The sequence below is a fragment of the Uloborus diversus genome, chromosome 9 (genome assembly GCF_026930045.1).
Source record: "Uloborus diversus isolate 005 chromosome 9, Udiv.v.3.1, whole genome shotgun sequence".
Taxonomy (NCBI): Eukaryota; Metazoa; Arthropoda; class Arachnida; order Araneae; family Uloboridae; genus Uloborus; species Uloborus diversus.
This window is the reverse complement of record NC_072739.1, coordinates 50710486-50738260: the sequence shown is the minus strand read 5'-3', so window position 1 is coordinate 50738260 and position 27775 is coordinate 50710486. Positions and strand designations below refer to the sequence as shown.

Below are 27775 nucleotides of genomic sequence, written 5' to 3'. Positions count from 1 at the left end.
CTTTTGAAAGTAATTGTGAAGAAATATATCTTCGCATAACTCAGAAATAATAGTTTTTAATATTTAAACTGAAGAATTATTTGAGGAGCCTCAAACGTAAGGTATCGTCATCTGTTGGAAGTAAAGAAAGACTTTTTTAGGAAAAAAATAAATAAATAGATAAAACTTTACAGAAGAAAATAAGTCTGGAAAGCAATCGTAAAGAGAAATTTTGACATATACGTAGCTAAGAAATGTTAACTTTAAGAATTGAAACAAGAATCTCTTGATTTAATTATGTGAATGCTGTAGCGTAATATGCTACAGCCTTCACACCACTTCCAAGTTAGGTTCGCCTTAAGTGTAGTTCCACTGCTCGAATGAACTGGAGACTTCATAATTGGCTCAACTTCATCAAAGCTATTAATAAAGAGCAAGAGATTTTAGTGGTAGGGTCGCCAAGACCAAGGCGGGTTCCATCTCAGTACGGTGCCCCCCCTCGTCTCCCTTGCCAAATTCATACTACTCCAATTCCGAGCCGAGCTCCATCAAGTTTCTGAGTGTTCCTGGGTTCTGTCTAGGCTGACATGGCCTCTCGTCGGCCCTGTTTAGTGGCACTGTCAACGAAGTAACTAGCTAACTAGAACTGTAAATCGACTTCTACGCTAAAAGCTTAATCTTGTCCTTAAATTATGTCACATAGTTTTGTAACACATGTAACCCCGCCCCCCTTTTGTCACAAAATGACACATTTTATTTCATCCCTCTCATCTTGTCACCATTCCCCACTATCTTACACCAAAATATAGTTTTTAAAAATATTTTTACTTGAATCAAAATATGCAATGCCATGACCCCTCCTGCTTCTTATGACCCCCCCCCCCCCTTCCTTGTCTCGAACTGTCACAATTTCACGAGCCCCTTCCTCCCATAAACCATATCATCTCTTGTGAGATATGATTGTAAAATACCCCCCGACTCCTCGGGCCAAATTGTGAAAAGCTGAGGTCGCAGACGTGTGTTTAAGAAATTCTCATAATGATCTCAGAGTCAAACGAAGTCTTATTGTTTGTTCTAACCAATTTAAATACATCAGTTTGCTTTCTTATTTTAGCTACCAGTCATATTTACTACTTATTGCTGATATATACACATACAGCTTCTTCTCGTTTCACTTTCGAATTGGGTTCTTTTTATATTGCTCAAGAAAATCTCTTGTAAAAGGGAGAACAGAATTATTAACGAGACGTTAATCGCGTGTTGCGTAAGACGGTGGGGAAAGTATACCTTGATAGCGATGGAAGTTTTAGTAAAATTTAGTGAACTGGCTCAATCAGCTCTTCCCAATCTTGTGAACTAATGCAAATGAACTAGTTCTGACAATGACGGGAAAATATAGTAACATATTCTTTTCAGGGGGGCAGTGTTAGCCAATTTTCCCGCCCAATGTGTTTTTAAAGGCCGCGATGGAAAAATTTTGCCTTTTGAGGAGATTTTAACTGATCGAATTTCCGCGTATTATGTCAATAAGCGATCTTTCGTGTGTGTGTGTGAGGGGGGGGGGGGAGGGAGTGACATCGACTCTGCTTTCAAAAGGAATAGGTTACCTTGTGTTTTTACTAATAGTTTCTAAAGTACTTCCAATGTCTGTCACTCGTGTGTGCTCTGTGATTCAGGGCTTACAAACACTTGTGTGGAAAAAAATCAAGATACTTTTGGTTTATTTATCACAAATAATAATTCTGGGTATTGCATGGAAAAATATACATCTTCACAATTGCTTCCAATAGTCATTTTCTACTCTCACTATATATTTATGTTGGTTTAATTAATTTTTTCTATCGCATTTCATTCTGCTTTTATTTCCAACAGATGGCGCTGCTTCTCTTCATTGGTCGAAACGGAACGTTTTACCTCCCCGGGCCATAAAGTTCCTTCTCTCGTAGACTTAGCATGGACCTCTGCGCTAATCTGTAAAAAACAAGTCTTCTCTTCTCAAGAAAGGAGTGAAAACATTTCTATTATTTATTTTTCGGCTTGTAAATGTTCGAAGTTTTGAATTGTTAAAAAAAATTGCTTAAAAATATAATTGTTTCCAATTAATAGCACTTTTTTATTTGCTCGACGGTATTTAACTGAGTTCTCGTGAGTCTGTGCAAGGGTATCAACTATGAATTTCTCATCAGAGACCCCCATTTTTATTTTTATTTCTTAATATAAACTGTTATTGTTCACTTTAGTAGATGATCGATTGTTTTTAATTCAAAAAACAATGGCTAGGCTAGAATGTTTAAAAACGGACCGGCTTTCTTGGCGCCGTTGACATTTCGCCAAGTATGAGGTTAAAAACCACCAATGTTTACTGTTGCCGGGATTTATACAATTTCCATCTTTTTCGAAGGTTGTTCGTAATTTCTATTCATTACCGGCTTTCATTTCTTTGTAAAATATTCATGAAATGTTACGAAATTTGTCTTTGTAAGATGCTTTTAATATTTAAATATATTTTTTCAAACTGCTATTTACTTGCATCAAGATCTAACATCAAAACAACCAAATATGCAAATGGCCTGAGTGTATTAAAAACTCGGATCTCATTCGCTTCCCTCCTCATTTTTAATTTTAGTCATGCTTGTCTCAGCTGTTCGGTTGACCTCTAATTTTAAAAATTGCTTTGAATTACTTATCTTATTTTAATCTTTTGCATTCTTGATTGCAAAAACAATTCCTTTAAAATAAATTTCAAAAGTTTGTATGATGTAAAATTATTCTAAATAAAATGCTTTTCTCCATGCTGTTTTTTTTTTTTTTTTTAATTATTATTGATGTCATACATTTAATGATTTTAGGAAAACATGCCTGGTTGCACATTTAAATGTGTTCATTTGCTCTGCTGAAGTTATTATCTAGCTTCTAGCTTATCTATATAATCGCTAATAATAAGGACACTTTGTCATCACATCATATTAGAGTTTCATTTCCTCTGAGCATTATATTTTTCGTGATTTCCTCATTCTAATTGTTTCAGATTTTTGGTAATTATTTAGCTTTTTATGCATAAGTAGTTAACTTTTAGTCTACATATTAAATACAATCAGCTGGATTCAGTAATTTGTTTAAGATTTTAACGCGGACTTTGCGCAATGCACTGTTTAATGATTTTTAAATTAATACTTTTATATTCATTCCAGTATACTGATTTAGAGAGAATTACCTACATGCAATCATTATGTTCAACAGTTTCAACTTGAAAATGTTGATTTGTCAAATAGGTTTTGAAATAATGTTTTCTAAGTATGGTGTCATTAAAATGGGAATCATTCAAATGGCATTATTAACATGGGAAATATGAGAAGTTGAAATTGATTAAATATGTTGCTTGGGCATTATTTAAAAGCAAATGGTATGATCTTAAAAGAAGCAACCATATTACAATTTTATGTTTTTTCTTCTGTTCATATTTCCCCCTATTTGTATAAATTTGTATTAAAAGAAAAAATTGCTCATCTTTTTCAGTTCTGTAAGGATGAATTCCTACTTTAAATCCAGATTTGGGAACAAAATATTATGTTTGGAATTTTGATATTTTTTTTAATAATTATATTATTAAAAAAATAATCGTATATGGATTTAATTTGCACGAAGCTTTTTTTTTTTTATTCACATTACTCTTATATGTAGAAGACTAGCATATTTATTATGCTAACTAGTATACTAAAATTCACCTTTATATTTTCAATGTTATAAAATTTGTCATAGGCATTTTAGATAGTTTTTTAAAACTATGTGCATCTAAACTTTTTCCTAAAATGCTGAATAAAAGCGTATTTTCATACCAAGAAAACAAAATTGAGAAATTTAATAGGGAAAAGAAATAATTGCTGGAATATTAAGTTCTATAACAACAAAAGATTTAATTCAATTATCAAGTTTGACGTTTTGATAAATAAAAAGAACCCTTTATTTTAAATTTTTTCATCAACTCAGATGCTAACGTACTTTTGAGATACTTTAATTTGAATTAATTTAAGTATTTCTTTAAATCGAACGACAGACTTATGAACCACAAAGAATTAAGATGGGAATTGTAAAATCAAATTTTACTGAAAACTAAGTGTATTGATATTTGACTATGTGTTTTTTTTTCCTTAATCTGCGAAATTGATGAAATATTTCTTACAATTTGATTAATTCTGAATGCATCGAAGTTCCGTTCGCGCCAAAAGGGCGCTAGGAACCTGACCGGGATAAGCGTTGACTGCCGGTGAATTCCCCGACACCGCTATCATGGTAAAAACTGGCAAACCTACCAGTTCCGCTGGTAAAAACATGGCGGCGGTGAGCATGCGCAATAGCTCTTGGCCCCACTCTTACTACTTGAGGCACGCTACTATGTGGGTTTCTTTATCGAAATTTATATTTCTGAGTTATACGTATTTGTGTTTTCAACCTCTCTAGTGTTTCTTACAAGCATCTCTCCGGGAGAGGGGGCACTGCCCCCCCAGGGAAAATTTCAGATTCCACTTGTTTTACAATGTAAAGATTTTTTTTTAAAGGAAATTATAGAAAATTTGGAACTTTACCATCCGGGGGGGGGGGGGGGGGTACGGGACGGAATGTATCGGCCTCGGTGGCCTCTATTTTGTTATAGTCGATGGAAAGTCCCTTGATGTCATTAAACTGCTAAAAGCCCATCCCCCCCCCCTGGAAGTACGCGTGCAATTAATTACCGATCAAGATAAGTTTCCCCTTTTTTATTAGGTAGACTTTTTCGTTTGTTGTCTGCTTATTTCTGTTGTTGTAGGTATGAGGTGGTTGGAACTATTATCTATTATCTATCTAGTTGTTAGCTCAAACAAAACATTGGTGCAGTTCGGGGACGGACACAGAAAAATCTTTTGGAGGGGGAACGGGAAATTGAATAGCACTCCCCCCTCCCGCCGCCTTTGATGTTTCATAACAAAGCTTTAATGATTTTATTTTTAAATGTGCGTGTTTTTTATTTTTTTCTTCTTCCTCTTCTTCTTTTAAACTTTTATTTTATTTTATTATTTTTTTAAGGATTCCTTTAGGTCAATGAGTCTACTTCTAAGTACATGAATATTATGCACGAAAAACTTTGAATGTGGGCGGAAAAACATGTTTAACGTTTCAAGCCATTTAAATATTAAACCCAATATAATGTCATCGTGATGCTAGACAATGAGCGACTTTACTTAGGAACATTGTTATGATGATTATAACACGAGGGCAAGGTTATTAAATAAACCCATACCTCACTTGAGTTTTTTTTTAAATTAATTTATAAAGAAAATCATAACTTCATAACATGTAAGTTTTACTGAAGAATTCAGAAACTATTTTTGTGTGAATTTCTAAACAGTTGCTGATTTGTTCTTAAAGCCATGATACAGTTGAGATAACATATTGATACAGTAGAACCTCGATTATCCGAGCTTCGATTAACCGATGTTTCTGTTAACCAAGCCGACAATGAAGTCTTTTTTCCCCTTTTATCTAAATACGTAAGCTCTAAAAGAACGACTTGTTTTATTTCTCTGCTTGCTGTTCTACCTCAAAAACTAACTTCGAAGAAACATAAGGCAGACTCATATTTAGAACAGATGACAAATACTAACTACATCAATGGAAATTTTTTCGCTTAAAAAACTGCTTGATCGGGAAGCTATTGCCAGAAATTCCGGACTTTTGCAAAGAATGGTAACAGATTTAACAACAAAGATGTACATTTAATAAAATGATGAATTTTCAATTTTAAACTAAATTTATTTTCTGGAAATTTTGTGTTTTTCAAAGGCATCTCTTAATATTAAAATTTGCACTGTAAAAAAATGAATTGACTTTTAAAACTTACTTCGAGTTATTTTCTTATTTTAGTTTTTAGACTGGAAAACATTATTTTTACATGTTCATTTTTATCCTTTAAAAATATTCTATTGTATTTTATTTAATACATTTTAAAAAATTGAGATCCGGACATGCTTTTGTACAAAGTTTTCACTAACCGAGATTTCCAACATCTGATGCACCTGCAGCCTCAATTAGCTCGGATAAACGAGGTTCTTCTGTATTACATGCCGTTTCCATTAAAAATCATGGTTTATCATAGAAACTACCACATGATTTCTTTCATTTTGTATTTTTTATAAGCTGAAAAAAAAATCTATTATTTCGCAAATAGGTTGATCAAAATGACTCTTTTAGGTGCGCCTTCACATTTAAAAATTTATTTATTTTTTAAATGCTAATTATTGATTCCATCAAAGAATTAGCGGACAAATCGCAACAATACGGTCCCTTGAATTCGAATCCAGTGAGTTAAATGTATTCTGCAACTCTGGGTCTCTGACTCCAGTAATACTTCTTTAGCAAACAAAAATGCTTTTATTCAAAATATGGTGTATGTGTTTTGTGTTCTTTTTAATTAACTACGTAAAAAATGCAAAAGAAATGTCAATTAAAAAGTAATAAATAAAATAGAGAAATTAATTCATGCTTTTGGGGGGAGGGCATTTGCCCCCCCCCCCCCCCCCCCCCAAATCCGCTGCTGGTATCGGAGATTCGTATCGGAGGTCATGTACTCTGTGGGCACTCATGGAGTCATGGTACATCTTGTTGGAAATCAAAAGTTTCGTGGATAACGATCATTGTATGGATAGAAAGAGATATTGGGCTGTGAGTCATCTTTGGCGGGCTGTAATGGAAATGCCTATAATGCCTATGTTTCTTTCTCTTTTACGTCACAAATAACATGGTGTCATTAATGTCTTCTTTTCGAAAGAAATGTCTGAAAATTCGGCATATTTTACTACCCCCCCCCCCCCTTATGTCATCACACAGTTTTTAGACCGACAAGACTTTTATAGCCAATTAAAAAACTTTTTAAAATCTACGCGGATTTTTTCTGAAGAACAGATTTATGTCGTATTCATTCTAGAACTGGAAAGCCCTATAACTTGTGAACTTATTTAAGTCTCCCTACAGAAGTGTTTACTGTCTTTAGCGATCATCTTTGCAACCAGAGTCAAAAACAAATTATTTTAAGTGAAGTTTTTGCTTCTTAATATTTTTTTTCTTTAGTTTAAAAAATTTATTTTCAATAATCACTCGTGATTAATTCTGCACTGTTCGCTGCAAAAGTTGAATAAAAGAATTAACTCAAATATTTAACTTACAGGGGTGTCCAGAAATCATTCTCCAAGTTTTCTCAGCTTGACAGCTTTATCAAAACTAATTTCAATGAAGTTGTTTAAAAAAATAAATGACTTCCATTTATAATATGTTTTTTAAAATGAAAATCTCTGTCTACGTAATAATAAATAGTCGCTTCTGTTTACGATGCAATCGAAATCCTAAATTGAAACTAATTTGAAGTCCCATTACATTACCCTCATAACATTTTTAAAAATTTTAAGTAAAAGAAATAACTTCTTGAAAGTTTCCGTCATGCGTGCTTCTTTGACAATTTATGACTCATGTTCAAATTTAGTAATATTATCCATTTTTCCAATATTTTAAGTATTGAATAGTGAATATTTTAAGCGAAACACGGCTAGAAAAATAAAAATTGCAAGAAACTAAGTAAAATTTGATATTAGTAATACTGCATACTTGTGAAATGTTACAGCTAATCCTTTTACATATTTTTCTTTGCAAGGAAAAGCACAGCAAAAATGAACCATTTTTCGTGCACTTAAATGTTTTGAATAAGAAATTAAACTTTTAGCGCTTGGCAAACATTAATTTCTTGAGGACGTCGTCTGCTACGATCAACGCCCACCGTTGCTATGATACACACCAATCACATGGCTTGGTTTGTGAGCAGCAAAAGGGTTGCCTTAGCTCGGTCTACTCTTATTATTAGTCTATGCTTCACACTACAAATTTTAATATAATCATTGTTACGGAAAGTTGAGATGAAGCATTGAATAGTAATTTGAATGGAGGAAAGCCTTCGAAAAATAGGGATTTTATTTTGAAATCTAAGTGTCATAATTAATAGTTTTTAATTGATATCTCCACTAATCATTATCGGAGGATTATGTTAAACAGCCAAACATAAAGACGGGAAAATTAGGAATCTATCGATATCTGGTTCGATGCGCAGTTCATTGGCGTTCGGGACTCGGGAGAAGTAACTTGGACAGACTTAGATAGGTACACACGCTCAGTTTTTAATTGTATAAGATTGATTGATATGTGCAAGTAATTTTTCACAGCCATATTCATTAATTTATGTGAAAATTGGGATTAATTGGAATAAATAAAGAACTGTTCATCGAATTTTTTTTCGAACTGCTCTGCAAACCTTTTCTGGATTTAAAAAAACAAACTGCGTGAAAGTTGCAGTGAAATCGGCAAGATAGTTCTCGAGTTTGGCGAGTTTAAACACACAGACGCTTTTTGGAGACCTCATTTATGTAGAGATAAACGTAAAATAATTTGAAATAAAAAGTTGCCAGTAAGATTTTCATGAGTGTTTGAGCTTCTATTATACGTACATTATAGGGACATCTCTCAAAAGCAGATGCGAAGACGTTCCTCAAAAATATTAATTGAATTTATTGAAATCAGAGGGATCTTTTGAAACGGCTAAATATGAGAAGTAACGCGATCTGTGAAACGTTAAAGAAAAAATGCAATTGTAAAAGAAAAAATAATGCGTCCACATTTTATACAACACTTTTATATGGTATGAAACAACAGTTTTTCGAAAGTTAAAGACAGGGAATGTTACATTTATGCATTCTCAGAATAAACATTAATTTTCTCATTCAAATCATAGAATTTCTTAAACGTGACTTAAAACGTAAGTTAGCCCCATCTGATAAACTAAAGAAAACTTCATTAAGAAGAAGCAAAAAAAAAAAAAAAAAAAAAAAAAAAAACATGCATGATTTGTTAGCGGAAGAAAACCACTCTTTTAAAGCAGTTCTGACGACTGATATAGACATATGCATCACTCAGAAATATTAGTTTTAACGTTTCAACCGAAAACTCTTGAACTAGTTAGAAATGTAAGGCAGTGCCATCTGCTGACCGTAAATTAAGAATGCAATCGGAGGAGAAAAAAAACTTCGTAATACATACTGGGAGGACAAACAACTGTTCAAAGTTATTGTGAAAATAAATACATACATATGGGTTACTCAGAAATGTAAATTTTTATCTGAACAAAAAAATGTCTTGATCAAATTATGCACGAGTTATATGTTTTACATTGAATTATACATATTGTTACAAATCCTGTAAATAGTAATTATTGTAGTAACGTAACCTGTAAATAGTTTCCCGTAATGAATATACAACCCCTTTTCATTCGGCTAAAGTATACGACCCCCTATTTTCTTTTCTTTTCATTGATAAAATTTGATAACGGTCTACGCATTTCGAGAAGAATTAAGAATGTTGTGGAAAATTCTTCGATGTTTATAAAAGCGTCCTGCGTGATAAAAAGGAGAGTTTCGATTGAGAATTTGTTCTGAGAGTGTATTAGCTCTGTTTATTGCGAGGCATTTCGCTGTTTTGTTTTCGTATTTGGAAGTAAATACATGTGTAAACGTTGAGTTTACGGTGTTGTGTGATAATTGCTTAATTGCTGATGAATAATTTAGCAGTTGTTGACGATATTTCCTGTACATAGTGTAAATAAATTTCCTGTGTTTTTATCAAGAACTGTGTCATCCTTTCAAGAAAGGTGGAAGTCTCACCGAATCCGTTACAATTTGGCGCCCAACGTGGGGCTTCTTTAGGACTTTCTTGGAGTAAGTGTGACTTCGGACATTTTTTCATAAAAACTTTTTGAATTGGACTTTAATTTTATGGTGATTACTCGCGCAATGGATGAACAATTAAAACAACTTCTTGATGCAATCAACTCTGTTAAAAAGGATATGGCGGCTAATCAAGAACAATTAAAAAATGATATGGCGGCTAATCAAGAACAATTAAAAAATGATACGGCGGCTAATCAAGAACAATTAAAAAGTGATCTGACTGCAAGTATGTTGGAAAATCAAGACCAGTTAAAATGCGATTTAACGGTGCTGAAAAAGGACTTAACGTCTAACCAAGAAGAAATTAAAAACGACCTTATTTCGGTAAAGACTGATGGAAAATAAATTTAATGACATAGAGCATCGAGTTGATGCTATTGAAGAAAAATTTGATACCGTTGAAAGCCGATTCAATGCTGTAGAAAATAAATTTGAAGAAGAAGATAGAAGATTTCATCTATTTAAAGAAGAGATCTTTAAGGACGTGGAAAGGAGATTGGCGACCGCGGAAAGCAGCTCTGTACAGTTTGGCGCTCCCACATCGGTTGCTCGACCGTCCATTAAACTTGCCACATTTGATGGGAAAACTTCGTGGCAGGTTTACAAAACTCAATTCATGATAGTGGCGGAAGCGAACGGATGGGACTCTGCTACCAAGGCCTGTCATCTTGCAGCATCCCTGAGAGGTGACGCAGCGGACATTCTCCAGACCCTTCCGGACAGCCAGCGCCTGGATTTCGCCGCTCTCACATCTGCGTTGGAGCTTCGCTTCGGTGAGAAGTGCCAGAAAGATTTCAGCCGACTCCAGTTGAAGTCCCGTTTCCAGAAAACCGGGGAAACCCTGCAAGAGCTAGCGGCGGACATCGAGAGACTGTCTCATCTTGCTTTTTGCGACTGTCCTGCGGATGTTCGAGACAACCTGGCACTCAACTATTACATCGACGGGGTTCGAGATCCGGAAATCCAGAAAGCTCTACGGATGGCGGATGTCAAAGACCTGAATTCTGCTGTTGTGTATGCGATGAGATACGAGGCCGCCCAAGAAGCAACCCGTGTGGATCGCCATCTAATCCGGACTCAGGAAGCTGGTGAGTCTGATTCCAGGTCGTCCCACCTCGCTGAACTTGAGAGACAACTCGGTGACTTGGCAAGACATCTGAGCAGTATAACAGCCCAAAAGAAACAAGAGCAGAAGTGCTGGAAATGCGGTAGTGAAGGACACCTGCGAAGGAGTTGTCCGGCTCGCCAAGCTACGCGAGGGAAGGAAATCACCACCACCAGAGCTCTGCAGATTTCCTCTTCTAGTAGTGGCAGTGATGGACTTTTCATTTACGCACATGTAAATGGGAACCCCTGCAGACTGATTGTCGACACTGGAGCCAATGTGACAATCATTAGGACAGATGTGGCTCGTGAATTTGGATTGAAACTGCTGTGGACATCGCCACGCGTAAGTCTCCAGACTGTGACAGGTGACAAAATCGAGATTGACGGTAAAGTGGATTTGGAAATAATGTTTGTGAATGCCACCTACCACCATACGGCATTCGTCGCTAATATCACGGGACCCCTTCATTCTCGGATTGGACTTTTTGAAGAAATATGACTTCACTCTCGACTTCAAGACTAATGAGCTGCACTCGATGAGAGAAGACATAGCCGTTTTCCCTGCAGAAAGTGATGTAAAATCCGCTCATCAAATAATAGCCCAAACAGATTTATCGATTCCCTCAAGTTCAGAATCATTAATACCTGGCTCCCTTGAAGAAAGCAATAGTTTTCGATTTGGACTCATTGAATACCCTAACCTAAGCAATAACCTAAAAGGAGTGCTGGTAGCATCTACGCTTGTGGACCTTTCTAAGGATGTAATTCCTGTGAGAGTCGCCAACGTGAGTGAAAGGCCAAGGAATATCCGGAAAGGTGAAGTGTTAGCAACTTGTACTCCAGTAAACTGCATCATTAGAATAATCAATTCCCCCGAGACTGTGTCTTCTGAGTCCTTGACATCGAAGTTAATTGGGAGTACTCCATTATCGAAAGATCAAAGAACTGCTGCGGAACAATTGGTGGACGACTTCAAGCATCTGTTTTCATCTACATCGGAGGACGTTGGCCGTACGAATTTAACGCAGCATAGGATCTACACTGGAGAACACCCCCCTATTAAACAGCATCCAAGACGACTACCGTTCGCCAAGAAGGAAGAGGTTGAGACCCTCCTGAAAGAGATGCAGGAGAATGATGTCATCGAACCCTCGTCCAGTCCTTGGGCCTCTCCCATCGTCTTGGTCCGAAAGAAAGATGGCTCCACCAGATTTTATGTCGATTACCGGCGGCTGAATGAAATCACCAAGAAAGACAGTTACCCTCTTCCAAGGATAGACGACACCTTGGACACTCTTTCCGGACACAAGTGGTTTTCGACCCTGGACTTGAAGAGCGGCTACTGGCAGGTTGAGATACACCCTGATGACCGAGCGAAGACAGCGTTTACAACTGGACAAGGCTTATGGCAGTTTAAAGTGATGCCCTTCGGCCTCTGCAATGCACCAGCTACGTTCGAGCGTCTTATGGAGACAGTGTTAAGAGGCCTTTCCTACGAATCCTGTCTGGTCTACTTAGACGATATCATCATCGTGGGACGCAGTTTCGAGGAACATCTGGCAAACCTTAGGAAGGTGCTGCAAAAGCTTAAGGAAGCCAATCTGAAGTTAAGCCCGTCCAAATGTAATTTGTTCCGCCTGGAAGTGAACTACTTTGGTCACATCATCTCTTCTGAGGGTGTACAAACCGATCCAGAAAAGGTATCCGCGGTCAAGAGTTGGAGTCGTCCCGAAAACATCCATCAGCTGCGAAGTTTCCTAGGGCTCTGCACGTACTACAGGAAGTTTGTAAAGGGTTTTTCCAACATTGCACGACCTTTGCATAAGCTGACGGAGAGCAAGCAAAGGTTTGAATGGTCCAAAGAATGCGAAGATGCATTTCTACGACTGAAGGAGGCTTTAACATCAACACCTATCCTCGCCTATCCTCAGCCTGAAAAATCCTTCATCCTGGACACTGATGCGAGCAACGAGGGCATCGGAGCTGTTTTATCCCAAGAAATTGACGGAAATGAACATGTCATCGCTTACTGGAGCAAATGCTTATCAAAATCGGAGCGAAATTACTGCGTCACCAGAAAGGAGTTACTGGCCATAGTGAAAGCTGTAGAACACTTCCATCATTACCTCTACGGCCGAAAATTTCTGCTTCGGACAGATCATGCCTCATTAACTTGGCTTTTGAACTTCAAAAATCCGGAAGGCCAGATAGCCAGATGGATACAGCGGCTCCAGGAATATGACATGGAGATCAAGCATCGAAAAGGGTTATCTCACGGTAATGCTGACGCTTTATCAAGGAGACCCTGTCCTGAGAACTGCCACTATTGTTCCCGAATCGAGAAACTGTATGGAACGACTAGCCCTACCGCCTATCAGGTGACAGTGACTCCAATATCATCAGAACCTGATCCATGGAGTGACGACCAAGTTCGAAAAGATCAACTTGAAGACCCCGACATAAAACCAATTTTGGAGTTCATGGAAAGTGACAGTCGGCGCCCTAGCTGGCAGGACGTTTCCGTCTTCAGCCCTGCAACAAAAAGATACTGGGCTTTATGGAACTCACTCCATTTACGAAACGGCGTACTGTACCGAAAATGGGAATCTGATGACGGCAAAACGTCTAGGTGGCAGTTACTACTTCCGCGATCAAGGATTTCAGATGTTCTGAAAGAAATACATAGTAGTGCGACTGGAGGACATTTAGGTGTCTTGAAAACCCTCAATAAAGTTCGGGAGCGCTTTTTCTGGAGCAAGGCGAAGGATGACGTGGAGAAGTGGTGCCATTCTTGTGACGTCTGTGCTGCTCGTAAAGGACCGAAGAAAAGAAGCAGAGGGAAGCTTCATCTGTACAACGTTGGAGCTCCTTTCGAGCGAATTGGGATCAACATCCTGGGTCCTCTACCAAGAACTGCTGATGGGAACAAATACATTCTTGTTTCCATCGACTACTTCACCAAATGGCCGGAAGCATATCACATTCCAGATCAAGAAGCTACCACCGTAGCAGAGATTCTAGTCCAACATTGGATCTCGAGATATGGAACACCTTTGCAGATTCATTCCGATCAAGGGAGGAATTTCATCTCTGCTGTGTTTAAGGGCATATGTCAAATTTTCGGAATTGAGAAAACTAGGACAACACCACTACACCCACAATCGGACGGCATGGTGGAGAGATTTAACCGCACAATCCTGAACAATCTCTCGCTTATGGTATCCAGAAATCAACAGGATTGGGACAAGAAGCTACCTTTGTTCCTGCTGGCCTACCGCAGTGCTGTCCACGAGACTACTGGATTTGCCCCATCTCAGATGCTCTTTGGACGAGAGCTTCGGCTACCTTGTGATCTCGTCTTCGGTCGTCCTCCGGATGCGTCTTCATCGCCTGAGGAGTACATCCAGGATCTCCAGGCCCGATTGGAAGACGTTCATAACTTCGCACGAGAGCGAATCAACATCGCGGCGGAGAAGATGAAGACGCGATACGACACAAGGTCTACTGGACATGAATTCAACGAAGGCGACAAGGTTTGGTTATGGAATCACATCCGACGGAAAGGTCTTTCACCCAAATTGCAGTCGCATTGGGATGGACCCTACAAAGTCCTTAACCGACTGAATGACGTCGTAGTGAGGATCCAAAAATCACCTAATGCAAAACCTAGGGTTGTACATTATGATTGGTTAGCCCCATACTATGGCCATAGTTCATGAGTATTACGTAAACAACCATGGTTGATAACATAAAAGTTGTAGATAATTTTTTTGCTTTTAATGTTTAGTAATATTTCTTGTTATTATTGTGTTCCCTATGCATTATTGGTTATTATTTAATGTGTGTATTTGTGAACTTGTGATCAAAGTTTGGCACCCTTTCTGGGGATTGTACTGCCCGGGACGTGCAGTCCTTAGGAAGGGGGCAATGTTACAAATCCTGTAAATAGTAATTATTGTAGTAACGTAACCTGTAAATAGTTTCCCGTAATGAATATACAACCCCTTTTCATTCGGCTAAAGTATACGATCCCCCTATTTCTTTTTTGTTCATTGATAAAATTTGATAACGGTCTACGCATTTCGAGAAGAATTAAGAATGTTGTGGAAAATTCTTCGATGTTTATAAAAGCGTCCTGCGTGATAAAAAGGAGAGTTTCGATTGAGAATTTGTTCTGAGAGTGTTTTAGCTCTGTTTATTGCGAGGCATTTCGCTGTTTTGTTTTCGTATTTGGAAGTAAATACGTGTGTAAACGTTGAGTTTACGGTGTTGTGTGATAATTGCTTAATTGCTGATGAATAATTTAGCAGTTGTTGACGATATTTCCTGTACATAGTGTAAATAAATTTCCTGTGTTTTTATCAAGAACTGTGTCATCCTTTCAAGAAAGGTGGAAGTCTCACCGAATCCGTTACAATATCAAACATAAAACTCGTTGTAAAAGATATAACTCGAGAGTAGGTGCCGCTTAATGTGATCACTTTGGGACAAAGTTTGATAACAATAACCGATAAGAATCTAGAGCAGACAAAATAAAGATTTTTTCAATTAAGATGTAAGGCAGCGCCATCTGTTGACAGCAAATTAAGAGTGCACTCGGAAGGGAAAAAAGCTTCGAAAAATATTGGAAGGACAAAACAACTGTTGAAAGTAACAGTGAAAATAAATACATACACATGAATTGCTCAAAAATATAAATTTTTATCTGAACAAAAAATATCTTGATCTAATTACACACGAGCTATAGAGTTATATGTTTTTTTCGAATGTACGAAAGATGAAAAATCGGCCATATTCAATAAATGATGATGAACGAATGCTGACAATAAAACCTTTGAATATATAATAACAAATGCAAAAAAAAATAAACAAAAGCAAAAATAATAAAACGCAAAAATAACAAAAGCAAATTCAATATCAACTGTTGGTAGCAAATAAATGATTTTTTGTCGAAATTTCATAATGAAACAAATTAGTGGGGTATTTCTTGAATGTTTTAACACAAATTTTAAATTGGGATCTACGATATAAAAAATATTTTAAATATTTTACGACATTGAAAGTTGTAGAAAATCAATGAATCATGAAAAAAAAAAGAAAAAGTTGAAAGTAGCATTTTCCAAACGGTATTCAGTGAAATATTAGGGTTTTTGAAAAATTTCTTGCAAGTTTTTCTGATTTTAAGCAATTCACTAAATCAAAACTGAAAGTCAATTGACTTTATTCAGCTAGTAAATTTTTGTTACAGCCCTTGTCACACACAGTATTTGCATTTTTTAATAATGATTAACTCAACTGCATAAGTTGAAAACAATAATTTTCAAACAGAAAATTTTTGATTAGCGCTGTTACAGCTAAAAATTTCCTTTCATCATGGGAGAGATTTTCTCCCTCTTCCTCTCTTCGTTACGTCACTGATTCGCAACGGACATTTTTTAGTTCTGCTCTGTAAACAACTTATGGCGGCATAGCTGTATATTAATTAAAAAGGAGTTGTTTAAAATTCAACGTACACATTTCATAACATAATTGAAATGCTACTTCATTTTCTTTTCAATATTCAATATTTCACTTTCTTGCATATTTTGTTGAAATTTCGCCCCGAAAGCGACAGTGTCGGAACGGGGTTGGTTGGGGGGGGGGGGGGGGGTTCAAACTGAGGCCTTTTCCAATGGTGGCAACTTCTTAGAGGCGGTAAATGCACCCCATCTCTGTGTTTCTCTCATTGAAATTCCTCATGAAAACCGAAAAAAAGTTGAGCAAAGACGGCAGTTTCAAGATTTACTTCACCTCGGAAAAATTGTAGAGTCAGTACTGAAAAGTGAAACGATATAAGCTAAAGAAAAAGCAAAACTTATAGGATAAATCCGAAAATAAAAATAAAGAAAAACAACTTAATAAAAACATAACACATGAACAAAAAAAAAATGTCCTGTTAAAAGTAGTGAACGCTATTAGTTCCTAACACAAATCATGCAGGAACGTCCCCACCCCCATTCCCCAATCTGCCCATCAAACTAGAACTAAGAAAGGTGTGAATAACTGCTGAGGGAGAAAATGTAGTTCGATTCCTTCCATTGGTGCACGGGACATCTCCGCCGCAAATAAGTTTATCTCTACCATTCCTCCCATGTAACATCTCCGCCGCGTATTTTCCCGCCGTTTTCTTGAGGACAACTCCGCTGATTGTGCTGGTAGCGTGCAATATTTGGCGAAGTAAAATTGGCGAAGTTTAAATTGATTTACACTCCATCCAGTCAGTGTTTTTCTGAATTCTTCGTTTTTTTTTTTTTATTTATTTATTTTTTTTTTTTATGTTCTAAAAGAATTCATTGCTCCTCATCGTTTGACAGGAGCGAAGACGGCATAACAATCTGGTTACGGGAATCTGCTTTTCTCAAGAAAGAGAGGAGTTCATTAATATGGAACAACCACATTACTAAAAATAAAATATCCCTCTATGATTCTCACAAAACTGCAACTTGATTTCATAAAAAACTATTATTTTTCGTGAATGGATTTACGAAGATTTTTTTCTTTCAAATCATTACTTAAACTACCTAATTAAGTAATGAATATTAAAGAGGATCAATAAAGTTCTCTCTTTTTTAAGTTTTAAGAGGATTTTACTTTTAAATATTCAGTATATATAATTGCTGATTAAGTTGTCGAAACACGAACTCAACAATTCAGAATCCTTGAAATAAAGAATCCTCACAAAATATTACCGAAACAAAACTGATTAAATTATTACAAATTGGCAATAAGTTTTCATTGTGTTCGGCTTGATGAATTAACTTAAAATAAGTTCGTGCTTCAACAAAAGTTGAAATATTTTATTTCTTTTTAGCAAGATATTATAAAAAATGTTTTTAGTTCAAAATGCAGTACTAAAATAGTTTACGCAAAGCTTCTCACTTCAATCAAAAGTTCTAAGTGTTTTCTAACATTTTTCAATATACTTAAAATGAGTTAGTGATGCAATATGTGTTGAACGTATTAATGTTCAAAAAAAAAAAAAAAAAAAAAGAATAAAACACTCTTTAATTGGGAAATTGAATTTTTATACATAAGCACTAAGTCGAACAAATGACGAATAGTGTTATTTAAGATAGAAAATTTTAAAATCCATTGCGAATGTTCAATGATTCTAAAAGTTAGTTTTTCATATACAAGTTAGAAAGTATAAAAATGTATTCGAAGTTCACAAGGGCCTGATTAGAATTGACAACATGTGTTAAAACCAAGGGCTTATCAAGAGGGGGGCGATTCATAACCGCATTCTCGATCATGCTTGATTTTAAGTGATTATCGAGTCGAATTTAAAAATCCGAAATTGTTATTCAACGTAATTTTATGCGCAGTTTGAGCATTTAGTCCATTTCCTTGCCAGCCCTTTTAAGTATTAAAATACTTGTAGCTCGTTTTCTTTATCTTTACTAATAATAAAGCTGAAAGTCTCTCTGTCCGGAGGATGTCTGGATCTCTGTGACACGCATAGCGCCTAGACCGTTCGGCCGATTTTCATGAAATTTGGCACAAAGTTAGTTTGTAGCATGGGGGTGTGCACCTCGAAGCGATTTTTCAAAATTCGATGTGGTTCTTTTTCTATTCCAATTTTAAGAACAAAACTACCATAAGATGGGCGTGTAAATTACGAAATTATCATAACGTGGAACCGTAACATGGGCACAAGCCAATTGGCAAGATACGAAATTATCATAACGTGGAACCGTAACATGGGTACAAGCCAATTGGCGAGAAAATTCACCATATATTATTTGTAAATATACAGGGGAACCAAAAGACCTTTTAATTTTTCTATTACGGGCAAAGCCGTGCGGGTACCACTAGTAATTCATGAGCAAGGCTTTTAAAGAAAAAGATCTGTAGTTCATTTCGGATTGAAATTTAGAATTTTAATATTGCCGTTCATCATTATTCTGATTGGGGTTTGTATAAAAGTTACAGCTCCGCCGAAACTAAATCTCGCCAATCTGGTAGCCATAACAGTCAAATTTGAAATGATGGGAAAACGACAAAAAATAGTAATTGTGATTTTTCGTAAGGTCTAAATATTCACAGAAGAACATATCGTGGCAGCCACACCCACACCATAGTTTTTGGATATGGATTTGTACAAGACAACCCAAATAGCAGTTTAAAAAAAAATTCCTGAGGCTTTTAAGAGTACGTAAGATTGATTTCACTTCATAAATTACGTACTATTTCAACTGTGTGCTCTAAAAATGTAAATTTTTGCACTTTTTTTGTCGAATAATTAGTGAACACTTTTTTTGGACATTAGTAGTAAAAGTCATTAATTTGATTTTGTTTCGTAAGTTTCAAATAAGTTTTCTTCCTTTTAGACTTTTAAACTTCAAGTCTCTAAGCTGTAGGTAGATGAAAACGCTTTTAGAATTCGCAAAATAAAAAACAAATAAAATAAAATAAAATAAATAAATAAACAAACGAATAAAATTTTAAAAAAAAATGAATAGAATGAAAATACTTCCCTCGCAATGCAAGTAATTTTCAACGAAGTATCTATGTTTATTAAACATAATGCAGTTTAAAAAATTGTTGCTAAAACTTAAAAAAAAAATTCTTGTCGAAGCAAACGGACTTCAAAAGTGACCTCTACTGAAAGCAAATATTTCATGGGGAAAAAAAATACTGGTGATTTTTGAAAAAAAAAAAAAATCCGAGATTAAGTGTCAAGGAAGTGAAATTTTGATATTTGTGATTTTCAAATTGGAATTATAAAATGTCTTTGATCATAGATGGCAGCACAGTGATAGCTTTGCTGGAAGACGCTCTTTCCATACCGAAATAATTTTGAATTAGAGCGAAAGCGCCATCTTGTGACTATATGGTTAGACGTAATTTTTTTTATAATTCGGAAAAACAACAGGAGACTGTTGTTGTGAAATAATCAATGTCGAGAATACCTACCCACGGGTCCACGAAGGGATGATGGCCCTGAAAACGCAATCGAAAATTATAGGGAGGGAAGATAAGGAAGTTGAACCTCCTTTTTGAGGCGTCTTTGGGGAGATTGTCACCAACATTTCTTGCATCACTGGGAGACAACAAAAATTTAGACAAAAGTCTGTTCTTACGCAGGGTGTGTGTGCTTTCCCAGCTTAATTCAAGCACTTAATGAGTTTAACTACAGTGAAACCTGTGTAAGTTGACCACTTGCGGTGCAGTACTTAGGTGGTCAACTTAGACAGGTGGTCAACTTATAAAGGGGGTAATGATTATTATTATTATTTTTTTTTTTGTCATTTCTTGCACGATGTATTCATTTTTTGACTAATTGACACTTACTATTTCCGTTCAACTCACTTTCATTGTTTAACATTACTTTGAAACAATAATTTAAAATGTTATTCAAATATTTTTAGGGTTATTTTCTCAAAATGACGCAATGATGTATAATGTGTCATGTAAATTTAAAATTTCAGTAAATTGATCCCCCCCCAAAAAAAATCATTGTTCATAAATTTGATATTAATAGTTCATAAAAATTCATAGCTAATCAAAAATACCAAATTTTTCGCTTATTTTTTTCTCATTGACGTTAAATACATTTATAACCATGATGATCTACTTTTCAACAAAATAACTCCTTATTGAAGTTTGGCGCACTTACTAGACACTAGTTTTGGAAATTCCATATGTGTCAGCTAATTTTCTCTGGATTTCTCCCTTTTCAGTTAATTTTAATATTTCATACTTTTTATCAATCTCAAGTTCAACTTTCTTTTTGAAGCCATTTTATGTAAAACTATAACACAAAGAGCAACAAGCTGGACTCTCATAGTTCTAAAAGGCAGTTGAAAATGAAAATGTCCTATTTCTTAATACCTTGCACCAGAAATACTGCAATGCATGTAACTTTTACTCTAGCACAATTCCAGTGTTGCCACAAAATATTACAATTGGAAAAAAATACTTTGTACTTTTCTACTGACACATGTTTTCATTGAACAGAGTACAAAAGGCAATCTCAAATAGAAGAAAAGAAAAACAAATTTGGAGAATAAAAGGGTTTTTAGTAGTTTTGCCATGTGGTTAAACTCACAAGGAGGTTTAGTTATGCTGCTATTTTATTTAGTTGGCAAAATGCTGATCTGGCATCGAAAATATTCTTGGAAAGCTATAAAATAAATAATAATATAAAATAAAATAATTTGCTACATTAAGATTTAAAAAAATAAACCAAGTGGTCAGCTTACAAAGGGTTTTTTACAATACTCCAAACCAAATTTGGGGTACATTAGTGGTCAAGATAGACAGGTGGTCAAGATAGAGAGGTGGTCAAGTTACAGAGGTTTTCCTTCATTATACAAGATAGGACTAATTCCGTTCCTGACAAAAATGGTCAACATATACAGGTGGTCAACTTACAAAGGTGGTCAACTTAACAGGTTTTACTGTATGTTAGTTTTGTTGAAGCATAAAATAACGTTTGAAATACAACATTAAAAATTTTTTATAGTTGAAAACACGTTTTAAACGCTGGCTTTGCATTTGCATCACCATTTGCTTCATAACTTAATAGTAACATTGTTTACTAAGTAATGCGAGCGTATGCGATGTAAAGTACTGTATGACGTGTAAAGTAATGTAAATAATAAGTAATGTAAAGTAATATTTGATGTAAGACGTAAGCGATGTGACTAGGATGGGCCCGACTGACCAGAAGTTAGCCTAGGCCAGAAGTAAGCCGCTAACCTAGGGCCGCAATAACTTGGAGGTCCCCTGAGCCCTGAAGACTAGCGGAATACAGTGGTTGATTTACCAGGGGAGTTTGTGATCCGAAAATTTTCAGCCGACAACACATTCTAAAACTGAAATTATTATTTAAAAAAAAAGCTTAAAAAAAGTAAAACCCCCCTCCTAATGGTTTCTGTGTGCATATTTGATGAGTTTTTACAGGATGGAGGTAGGAGGGGGGGGGGGGGGGGGTGAGGTGCTCTCCAGGACGATTAAAAATTTGAAAGAATTTTGCTTATGTCTGAATGTTTTTTACCTCCTTCTTTGTATAATAATTATAGTGATAAGAAAGGAATCAAGAGAGTTCATCAATTAAACTTTACTAGCTGTTAAAGAGCTATTACAAAAAATATTTAAACGTCAAAAATAAGATAAATATTTATTGTAATAATTATACGAAGTGTGTAATCATACGTAGTGTGAAAGTAATAAACATTGCTGAAAAATAATATAAACCTACGAAAATGAATCACAAAACTCTCGTAAAAGATGTGGTATAGAATATTATTATTACTATTACTATTTTTAGTGTTTTTTTTTATGAACAATTAAAACTTTTCAGTGGGGAAGAGCACAAATCTCTGAGAATTGCTGCTCTCGGTCCGAGAATTGCTATTCTAGACTGTTATGCAGTGCCGAAGTTTTTATGTCTCTGCTATTTATTTGTTCTTCTTTTCTACAACAGATGGCGACACTTGGACAGTTCTTTTTCGAGATTTGATGGGAAATTTTTGCCATGATATGATGATGTTCGAGAGTTAAATGAAATATATCAAGGCTGGCCGAAGAGCTAACGGCTTCTGGGGCGAAAGTTTCCTGGCGCTCGCCCCACATACACACAGAAAAATCAAGTTTGTTATAACATCACCGCATCATACGTGTGAACGCGCGTCATCCACTTGCATTTTTCAAATATTAATGGACAAAACAACCAGACTGCAGTGGATAATACAAATTAAAACGCAAGCAATGAATATATTTCTAATATTTATAAAACATTAATATCCCAAATTTTTTTCGAAAAATGGAAACGTTAAAAATTCAAATATTTATTTTGTATAACGGTACCCCACAAGATAAACAATTAAACGGAATTAGTTACTCATTGATCAAACTAAGAACACGAATAAATAATTTGTTGATTATAAATAGAAGATGATAAAATGTATTTATCGAAGTTTATTGCATTGAAATTAAATTTCGATCTGGACTCATCTCTTTTTCCTTTCAAAAATTTTTTGGGGATTTTTTTGCACCAACTTAATACCACCTTTCATATCTATGTTAAACACAAAAATGTCATTTTTTTGCATCGAAGTTTTGTGAGTTTCAAGGGAAAGCCCCCAAAATACTCAACAGCATCGAAAATCGCTTAGAATTGCGTTTTTGGAGCTTCAATTTTGAAACATTACTGGCCCTGATATTACAAAACATTGCTTTACAATTGCATTTTTAAGATTAGAGTTACAGAAAATATTTGAGAAATAATCCCGATATACAGCTTTTCTCTAATACAGCGTTTCTTAAATTGTGTTCAGTGGAACCCCAGGGTTCCATAAAAAGCACTAAAAGTTTCCACGAAACTTGCTTTTCTTTTTCAAAGCGTTCAGATCAGTCACTTAAAAATAAGATTTGAGTGAAGTGTTTAATGAATATTCTCGGAATGGACAGCTGATAAAATATTAATAATTGATTGAAAGGCCATTTATTGTCAATGTAGAGGGTGTCCAACAAAGGACTCCCTGGTTTCAAAATTAAATATCTCGGAAACAAAGGACGATATTGGAATAAAATAAAAGGTATGTTTATTGTGAAACCCATAAACATCATGTACGGAAACTTGGAAATCAGTTTAAAAAAGTGCTAACAGGTGGCGCTGCACACTGTAATTGCAATAGAAGTCTCCATAAATAGTGCTGCGAAGAGGTTGGACGACAATTTCTAGCGTAATCTGAGAGACTAAACAACTGCTGAAACAACTATTCGACATTCGACATTTTATTTTCGGCAGGCCTGGGTGGGACCCATTTACCTGACTTCGTGTAGGGTGATTGGTGTAGGCAAAATTGTACTAACATTCAATGATTGAATCTGAAACAACCAACCTCTTCGCAGCACTATTTATAGAGACTCCTATTGCAATTACATTGTGCAGCGCCACCTGTTGGCAGTCTTTAAAACTAATTGCCAAGTTCCTGTGTATGATTTTTATGGGTTTCACAGTAAACATACCGTTTATTTCATTCCAATATCGTCCTTTGTTTCCGAGATATTTAATTTTGAAACCAGGGAGTCCTTTGCTGGACACCCTGCATCACCTTCAATTATGTAAGCTCTTGAAAACGACTCTTCTATGAAAATGGCACTTGATTCTTTCTTGCTTCAGAAATTTAAAATGATGCCATTCAGTGAAATACTGGTGCAATTCAAAAAAATGAATATTCTCAATTGTCACGATATTCCTTAGAATTAGAGCCACAATCATGAAACTCGGCACAAATGCAGTTTGGTAGCCGATATGCAAATGATTAAAATTTCAGCGCCAATGAAACAAGGCTAAGCGCGCTATGAGCATATGAGTTGCACAGGTGGGAGAGTTTGAAAGCATGAGTACTTGTGCCGTAGGGCTATTCAATTGAATCTGTTGAGATCGGTAGACCGTATTGTGACTTAAGATGTCTCTAAGACGTAAACGGCGGCAGTACGAATAACTGACGGAGTTTGATAGAGGCCTTATAATAGACCTCAGAGAATCAGGTTGGTCAAACAGGAGTATCGGCCGTCACTTTAGTCGGAGTGATATGGTAGTTGTTCGGTGTTGACAACAGTGGATCACGGAAGAGAGAGCCTACCGTCGCGGAGGGTCAGGGCGTCCCAGAAACACAAATAAAGACGAGGATCGCGCAATCAGAAGAGCGGCCATGTCGGTACCGACAACATCGCTAGCATCGATTCAACGCCACTTACCTCCTTTCAGGCACCCGGTGGTATCAAGGGAAACCATTAGGAGACGACTGGTCGAAGTTGGCTTAAGGAGCCGACGTCTATTAAGACGCTTGCCACTGACCCCACATCATAGGCAGCGTAGACTGGATTTTCGCCGACCTCGGGCAGCATGTAATAGACTGCAGGCATGTGATCTTCAGCCATGAATCCCGATTCAGTCTCATTGCTGATGCTTACCGTACACGTGTGTGGAGGCGCACCGGCCTGCGCTCCGATCCGGCATTTTGTCGAGCGGCATACAGCCATTTCACAAGGTGTGACAGTGTGGGGAGCGATTTCTTGGGACACACGATCACCTCTAGTTGTTCTCCAAGGCACTTTGACAACTCGCAGATACGTGGACAGCATTTTAAAGCTGATTGTTTCCCATGCTGTCAAGTCGCACAAGTGCCATTTATCAGCAGAACAATGTTCGTCCACATACTGCGCGACTCTCTCAACATTGTATTCAGGGATATGACGTACTCCCAAGGCCTGCCAGGTCACCAGATCTTTCGCCAATAAAGCATGTCTGGGACGTGCTGGGAAGGCAACTGCAGCCATCCCGGGGTACAGAGGAATTAACAACGCAGTTGCAAAGATTATGGCATGATCTTCCGCAGGGGGTCATAAGTAACCTAATTGATTCGATGTCACGTCGTGTTTCGGCTTGTATAGCTGTCAGAGGTGGCTTTACTACTTACTGATTTGTAACATTTTGCATGCTGTAACTGCTTAATAAATTTATCTTTTATTCTGAATTTTTAATCTACTTCTTATCTCCTTATACACTACATGCGTACAAAGTTTCGTGAGTGTAGCAGAATTTCTTCTGGATGTATATATTTTTTTGCGACAGAGTGTATATATATATATATATGTATGTATTTTTCTATCACGAATCTGTAATCGTAATCAAAAACGTAATCGGCAAATCATAATTGTAAGCTTCTATTTGTCAAGCTTATAATCATAATCGTATTCGCTTACATTCTTTCGTTATTGACTCCAAGCCTGATATACACACACACGCTTACACATACACACACGCATATATGCACACGCCTACACACATGCCTACATACACACACGTACACACGCCTACACACATACATAAGCCTGCTCAAAAATACACACACACGCCTGCACACATTTACACACACGTCTGCACACACACACACACACACACACACACACACGTGATTGCAAAAACATAGTTTGAAATCAAGATGTCGATAGTTCATTTTTTAAAAAATCGTTTGTCGTAAAGAGAATTAGTAATTTTTCAGATTTGATGATCACAAAAGTTGGCAGCCCCTGATCTATATTTACAAGATATCCTATCTTATGCAAAAAAGGTTTGTTGAGACAGACAATTCTTTATGCAACTCAGCCATTTTGTCTTACATTCCAAAACAGGTATTGTTTTGCTTAATTTTCCTTTATTTTTCACTCACATTTCAAAGAGGGATTTGTGGAGTTGCCTGTTCACCACTATCGTTCTGTTTCTGATGAGATGCGGAATGGGTTTGGTGGCACCTTTTCTCTGGGGAAATTACACAAAGCTGTAGCAATCCTATTTCACCAAACGAAACATCGAAATTCTTTTGCTTACACTATGGCAAAGAAAGTGCAAAGACAACGTAATTCACACCAAAATGTCGTTTAGGTTTTGACTTGACATTTCTCAGTTAGGTGCTCTAAAGTCCCTAAATGTCTTCTAGAATTGAAGATCAGTGAAAAAAAAAAGTAAATTATTCTAAATGCAATTTAAGTTCAAAATATTCTGTCCCTCTCAAATAAAAGTGATCACATTTGTATTATAATATCTAACAATGTGTAAAACTTGTACTGCGGTTAGATACTGTTTTGCTACTGAAATAACAAAAGTTGATTGTACTTCTTGAGTTTTGCAGATGAGACGTCGAAACACTAATAATTCATGAAAGGTACGTTCACATTATATTAACTTGTCTTACTTTTCAATTAGCAAATTTAATGTGAAGATATACATAAGGGTGAGTCAAAAATTGTGTTTTTTTGATGTGTGACTTCTAACAGCAAAAAATAAAAAAAGGTTTCGACTTCCTAAATATGAGAAAAAATAATAACAACAATTAAAAAAGACAAATATAATTGTTTCTTGTCGCGCATGAGCTTCCCAAATTGTAATAATAGTACAGTAAAAATAGGGGTCGCAAACATTTAAAAAAAAAAAAGTTTACATCACTTGCAAATTGTTTATTACCCTCCCAATAAGAACAGGGCAAAAAGTCCCACCCCATTGTGCGTCGAGTTTCGGAAGAGGGGTGGGGGCATCTAAAAATGGCTATTTTAGGCATTTTGTCGGAATTTTTAGAGTGCATTTCAAGTGGAAATATTATGTCATACACTGTAAAAAAATTCCGAAAAGTTGCTGGTTATTTCCGTGGAACGTTTCGGGATTTCAGAGATTTTCACCTATTTCCCCGCAAAATCAAGTATCTTCGCAAAAAAGTTTCCTGAATTGCTAAAAGATGCACGAGTGCAGAATTTGCACTGGTGTGAAAAATATTTTATGCTACCAGTCCAGAGTTTGACTGAGCGTGTTTATTAAATTTATTGAGTTTAGCTAAGTTACGGCCCGTCCAGATTGACTTGGCTCCCAATGGGAGCAAATAAGTCACTGGATAGCTGCAGCTTTGCGAAGCTGGACAAGGAGTATGCTTTGTTCTTTTAAGCTTCTGAAGCTTTCTTGGTAATTCAGGAAGGTTCTAATCAAATACATTGAAATTATTTAATTTTTCTAAAAGCTTCACAACTGGCTTTAACAGGGGAGTTTTCTCAATATTTCAGGAAGGTTACTGTTTTTGTAAGATATGTTATTGGTTGAAGTTGGGCGCATTAGCTGCCTATTATTTTCCAGAAACGTTTCTGAATCGCTTTTACAGTGTACTAAATTTAAAAACATTGAATTAAATGTCTTTACCCCCCAAGAATGATGTCACAACTCACCAATGCTACAGAGCCCTCCTCTCCCCGAAAAACGAAGCAGTACCCCCGAACCCCCTCCATACATTTCAAGTGGAAATATTATTTTATACTAAGTTAAAGTTAGAAGTCAACTGTGACCACCCACCAAG

General features: G+C 36.2%; 1 protein-coding gene across 1 annotated transcript in view; it reads right to left on the bottom strand.

Moving 5' to 3' along the window:
• The window catches only part of LOC129230205 (chondroitin proteoglycan 2-like), a 63444-nt gene extending 38772 nt beyond the window's left edge, over window positions 1-24672 (bottom strand). The window contains exon 1 of the mRNA XM_054864606.1: window positions 24636-24672. Within this exon, the coding sequence (XP_054720581.1) occupies window positions 24636-24672 (37 nt within the window). The remainder of the gene's footprint in view (window positions 1-24635) is intronic.
• Between the last annotated feature and the right edge of the window lie 3103 nt (window positions 24673-27775).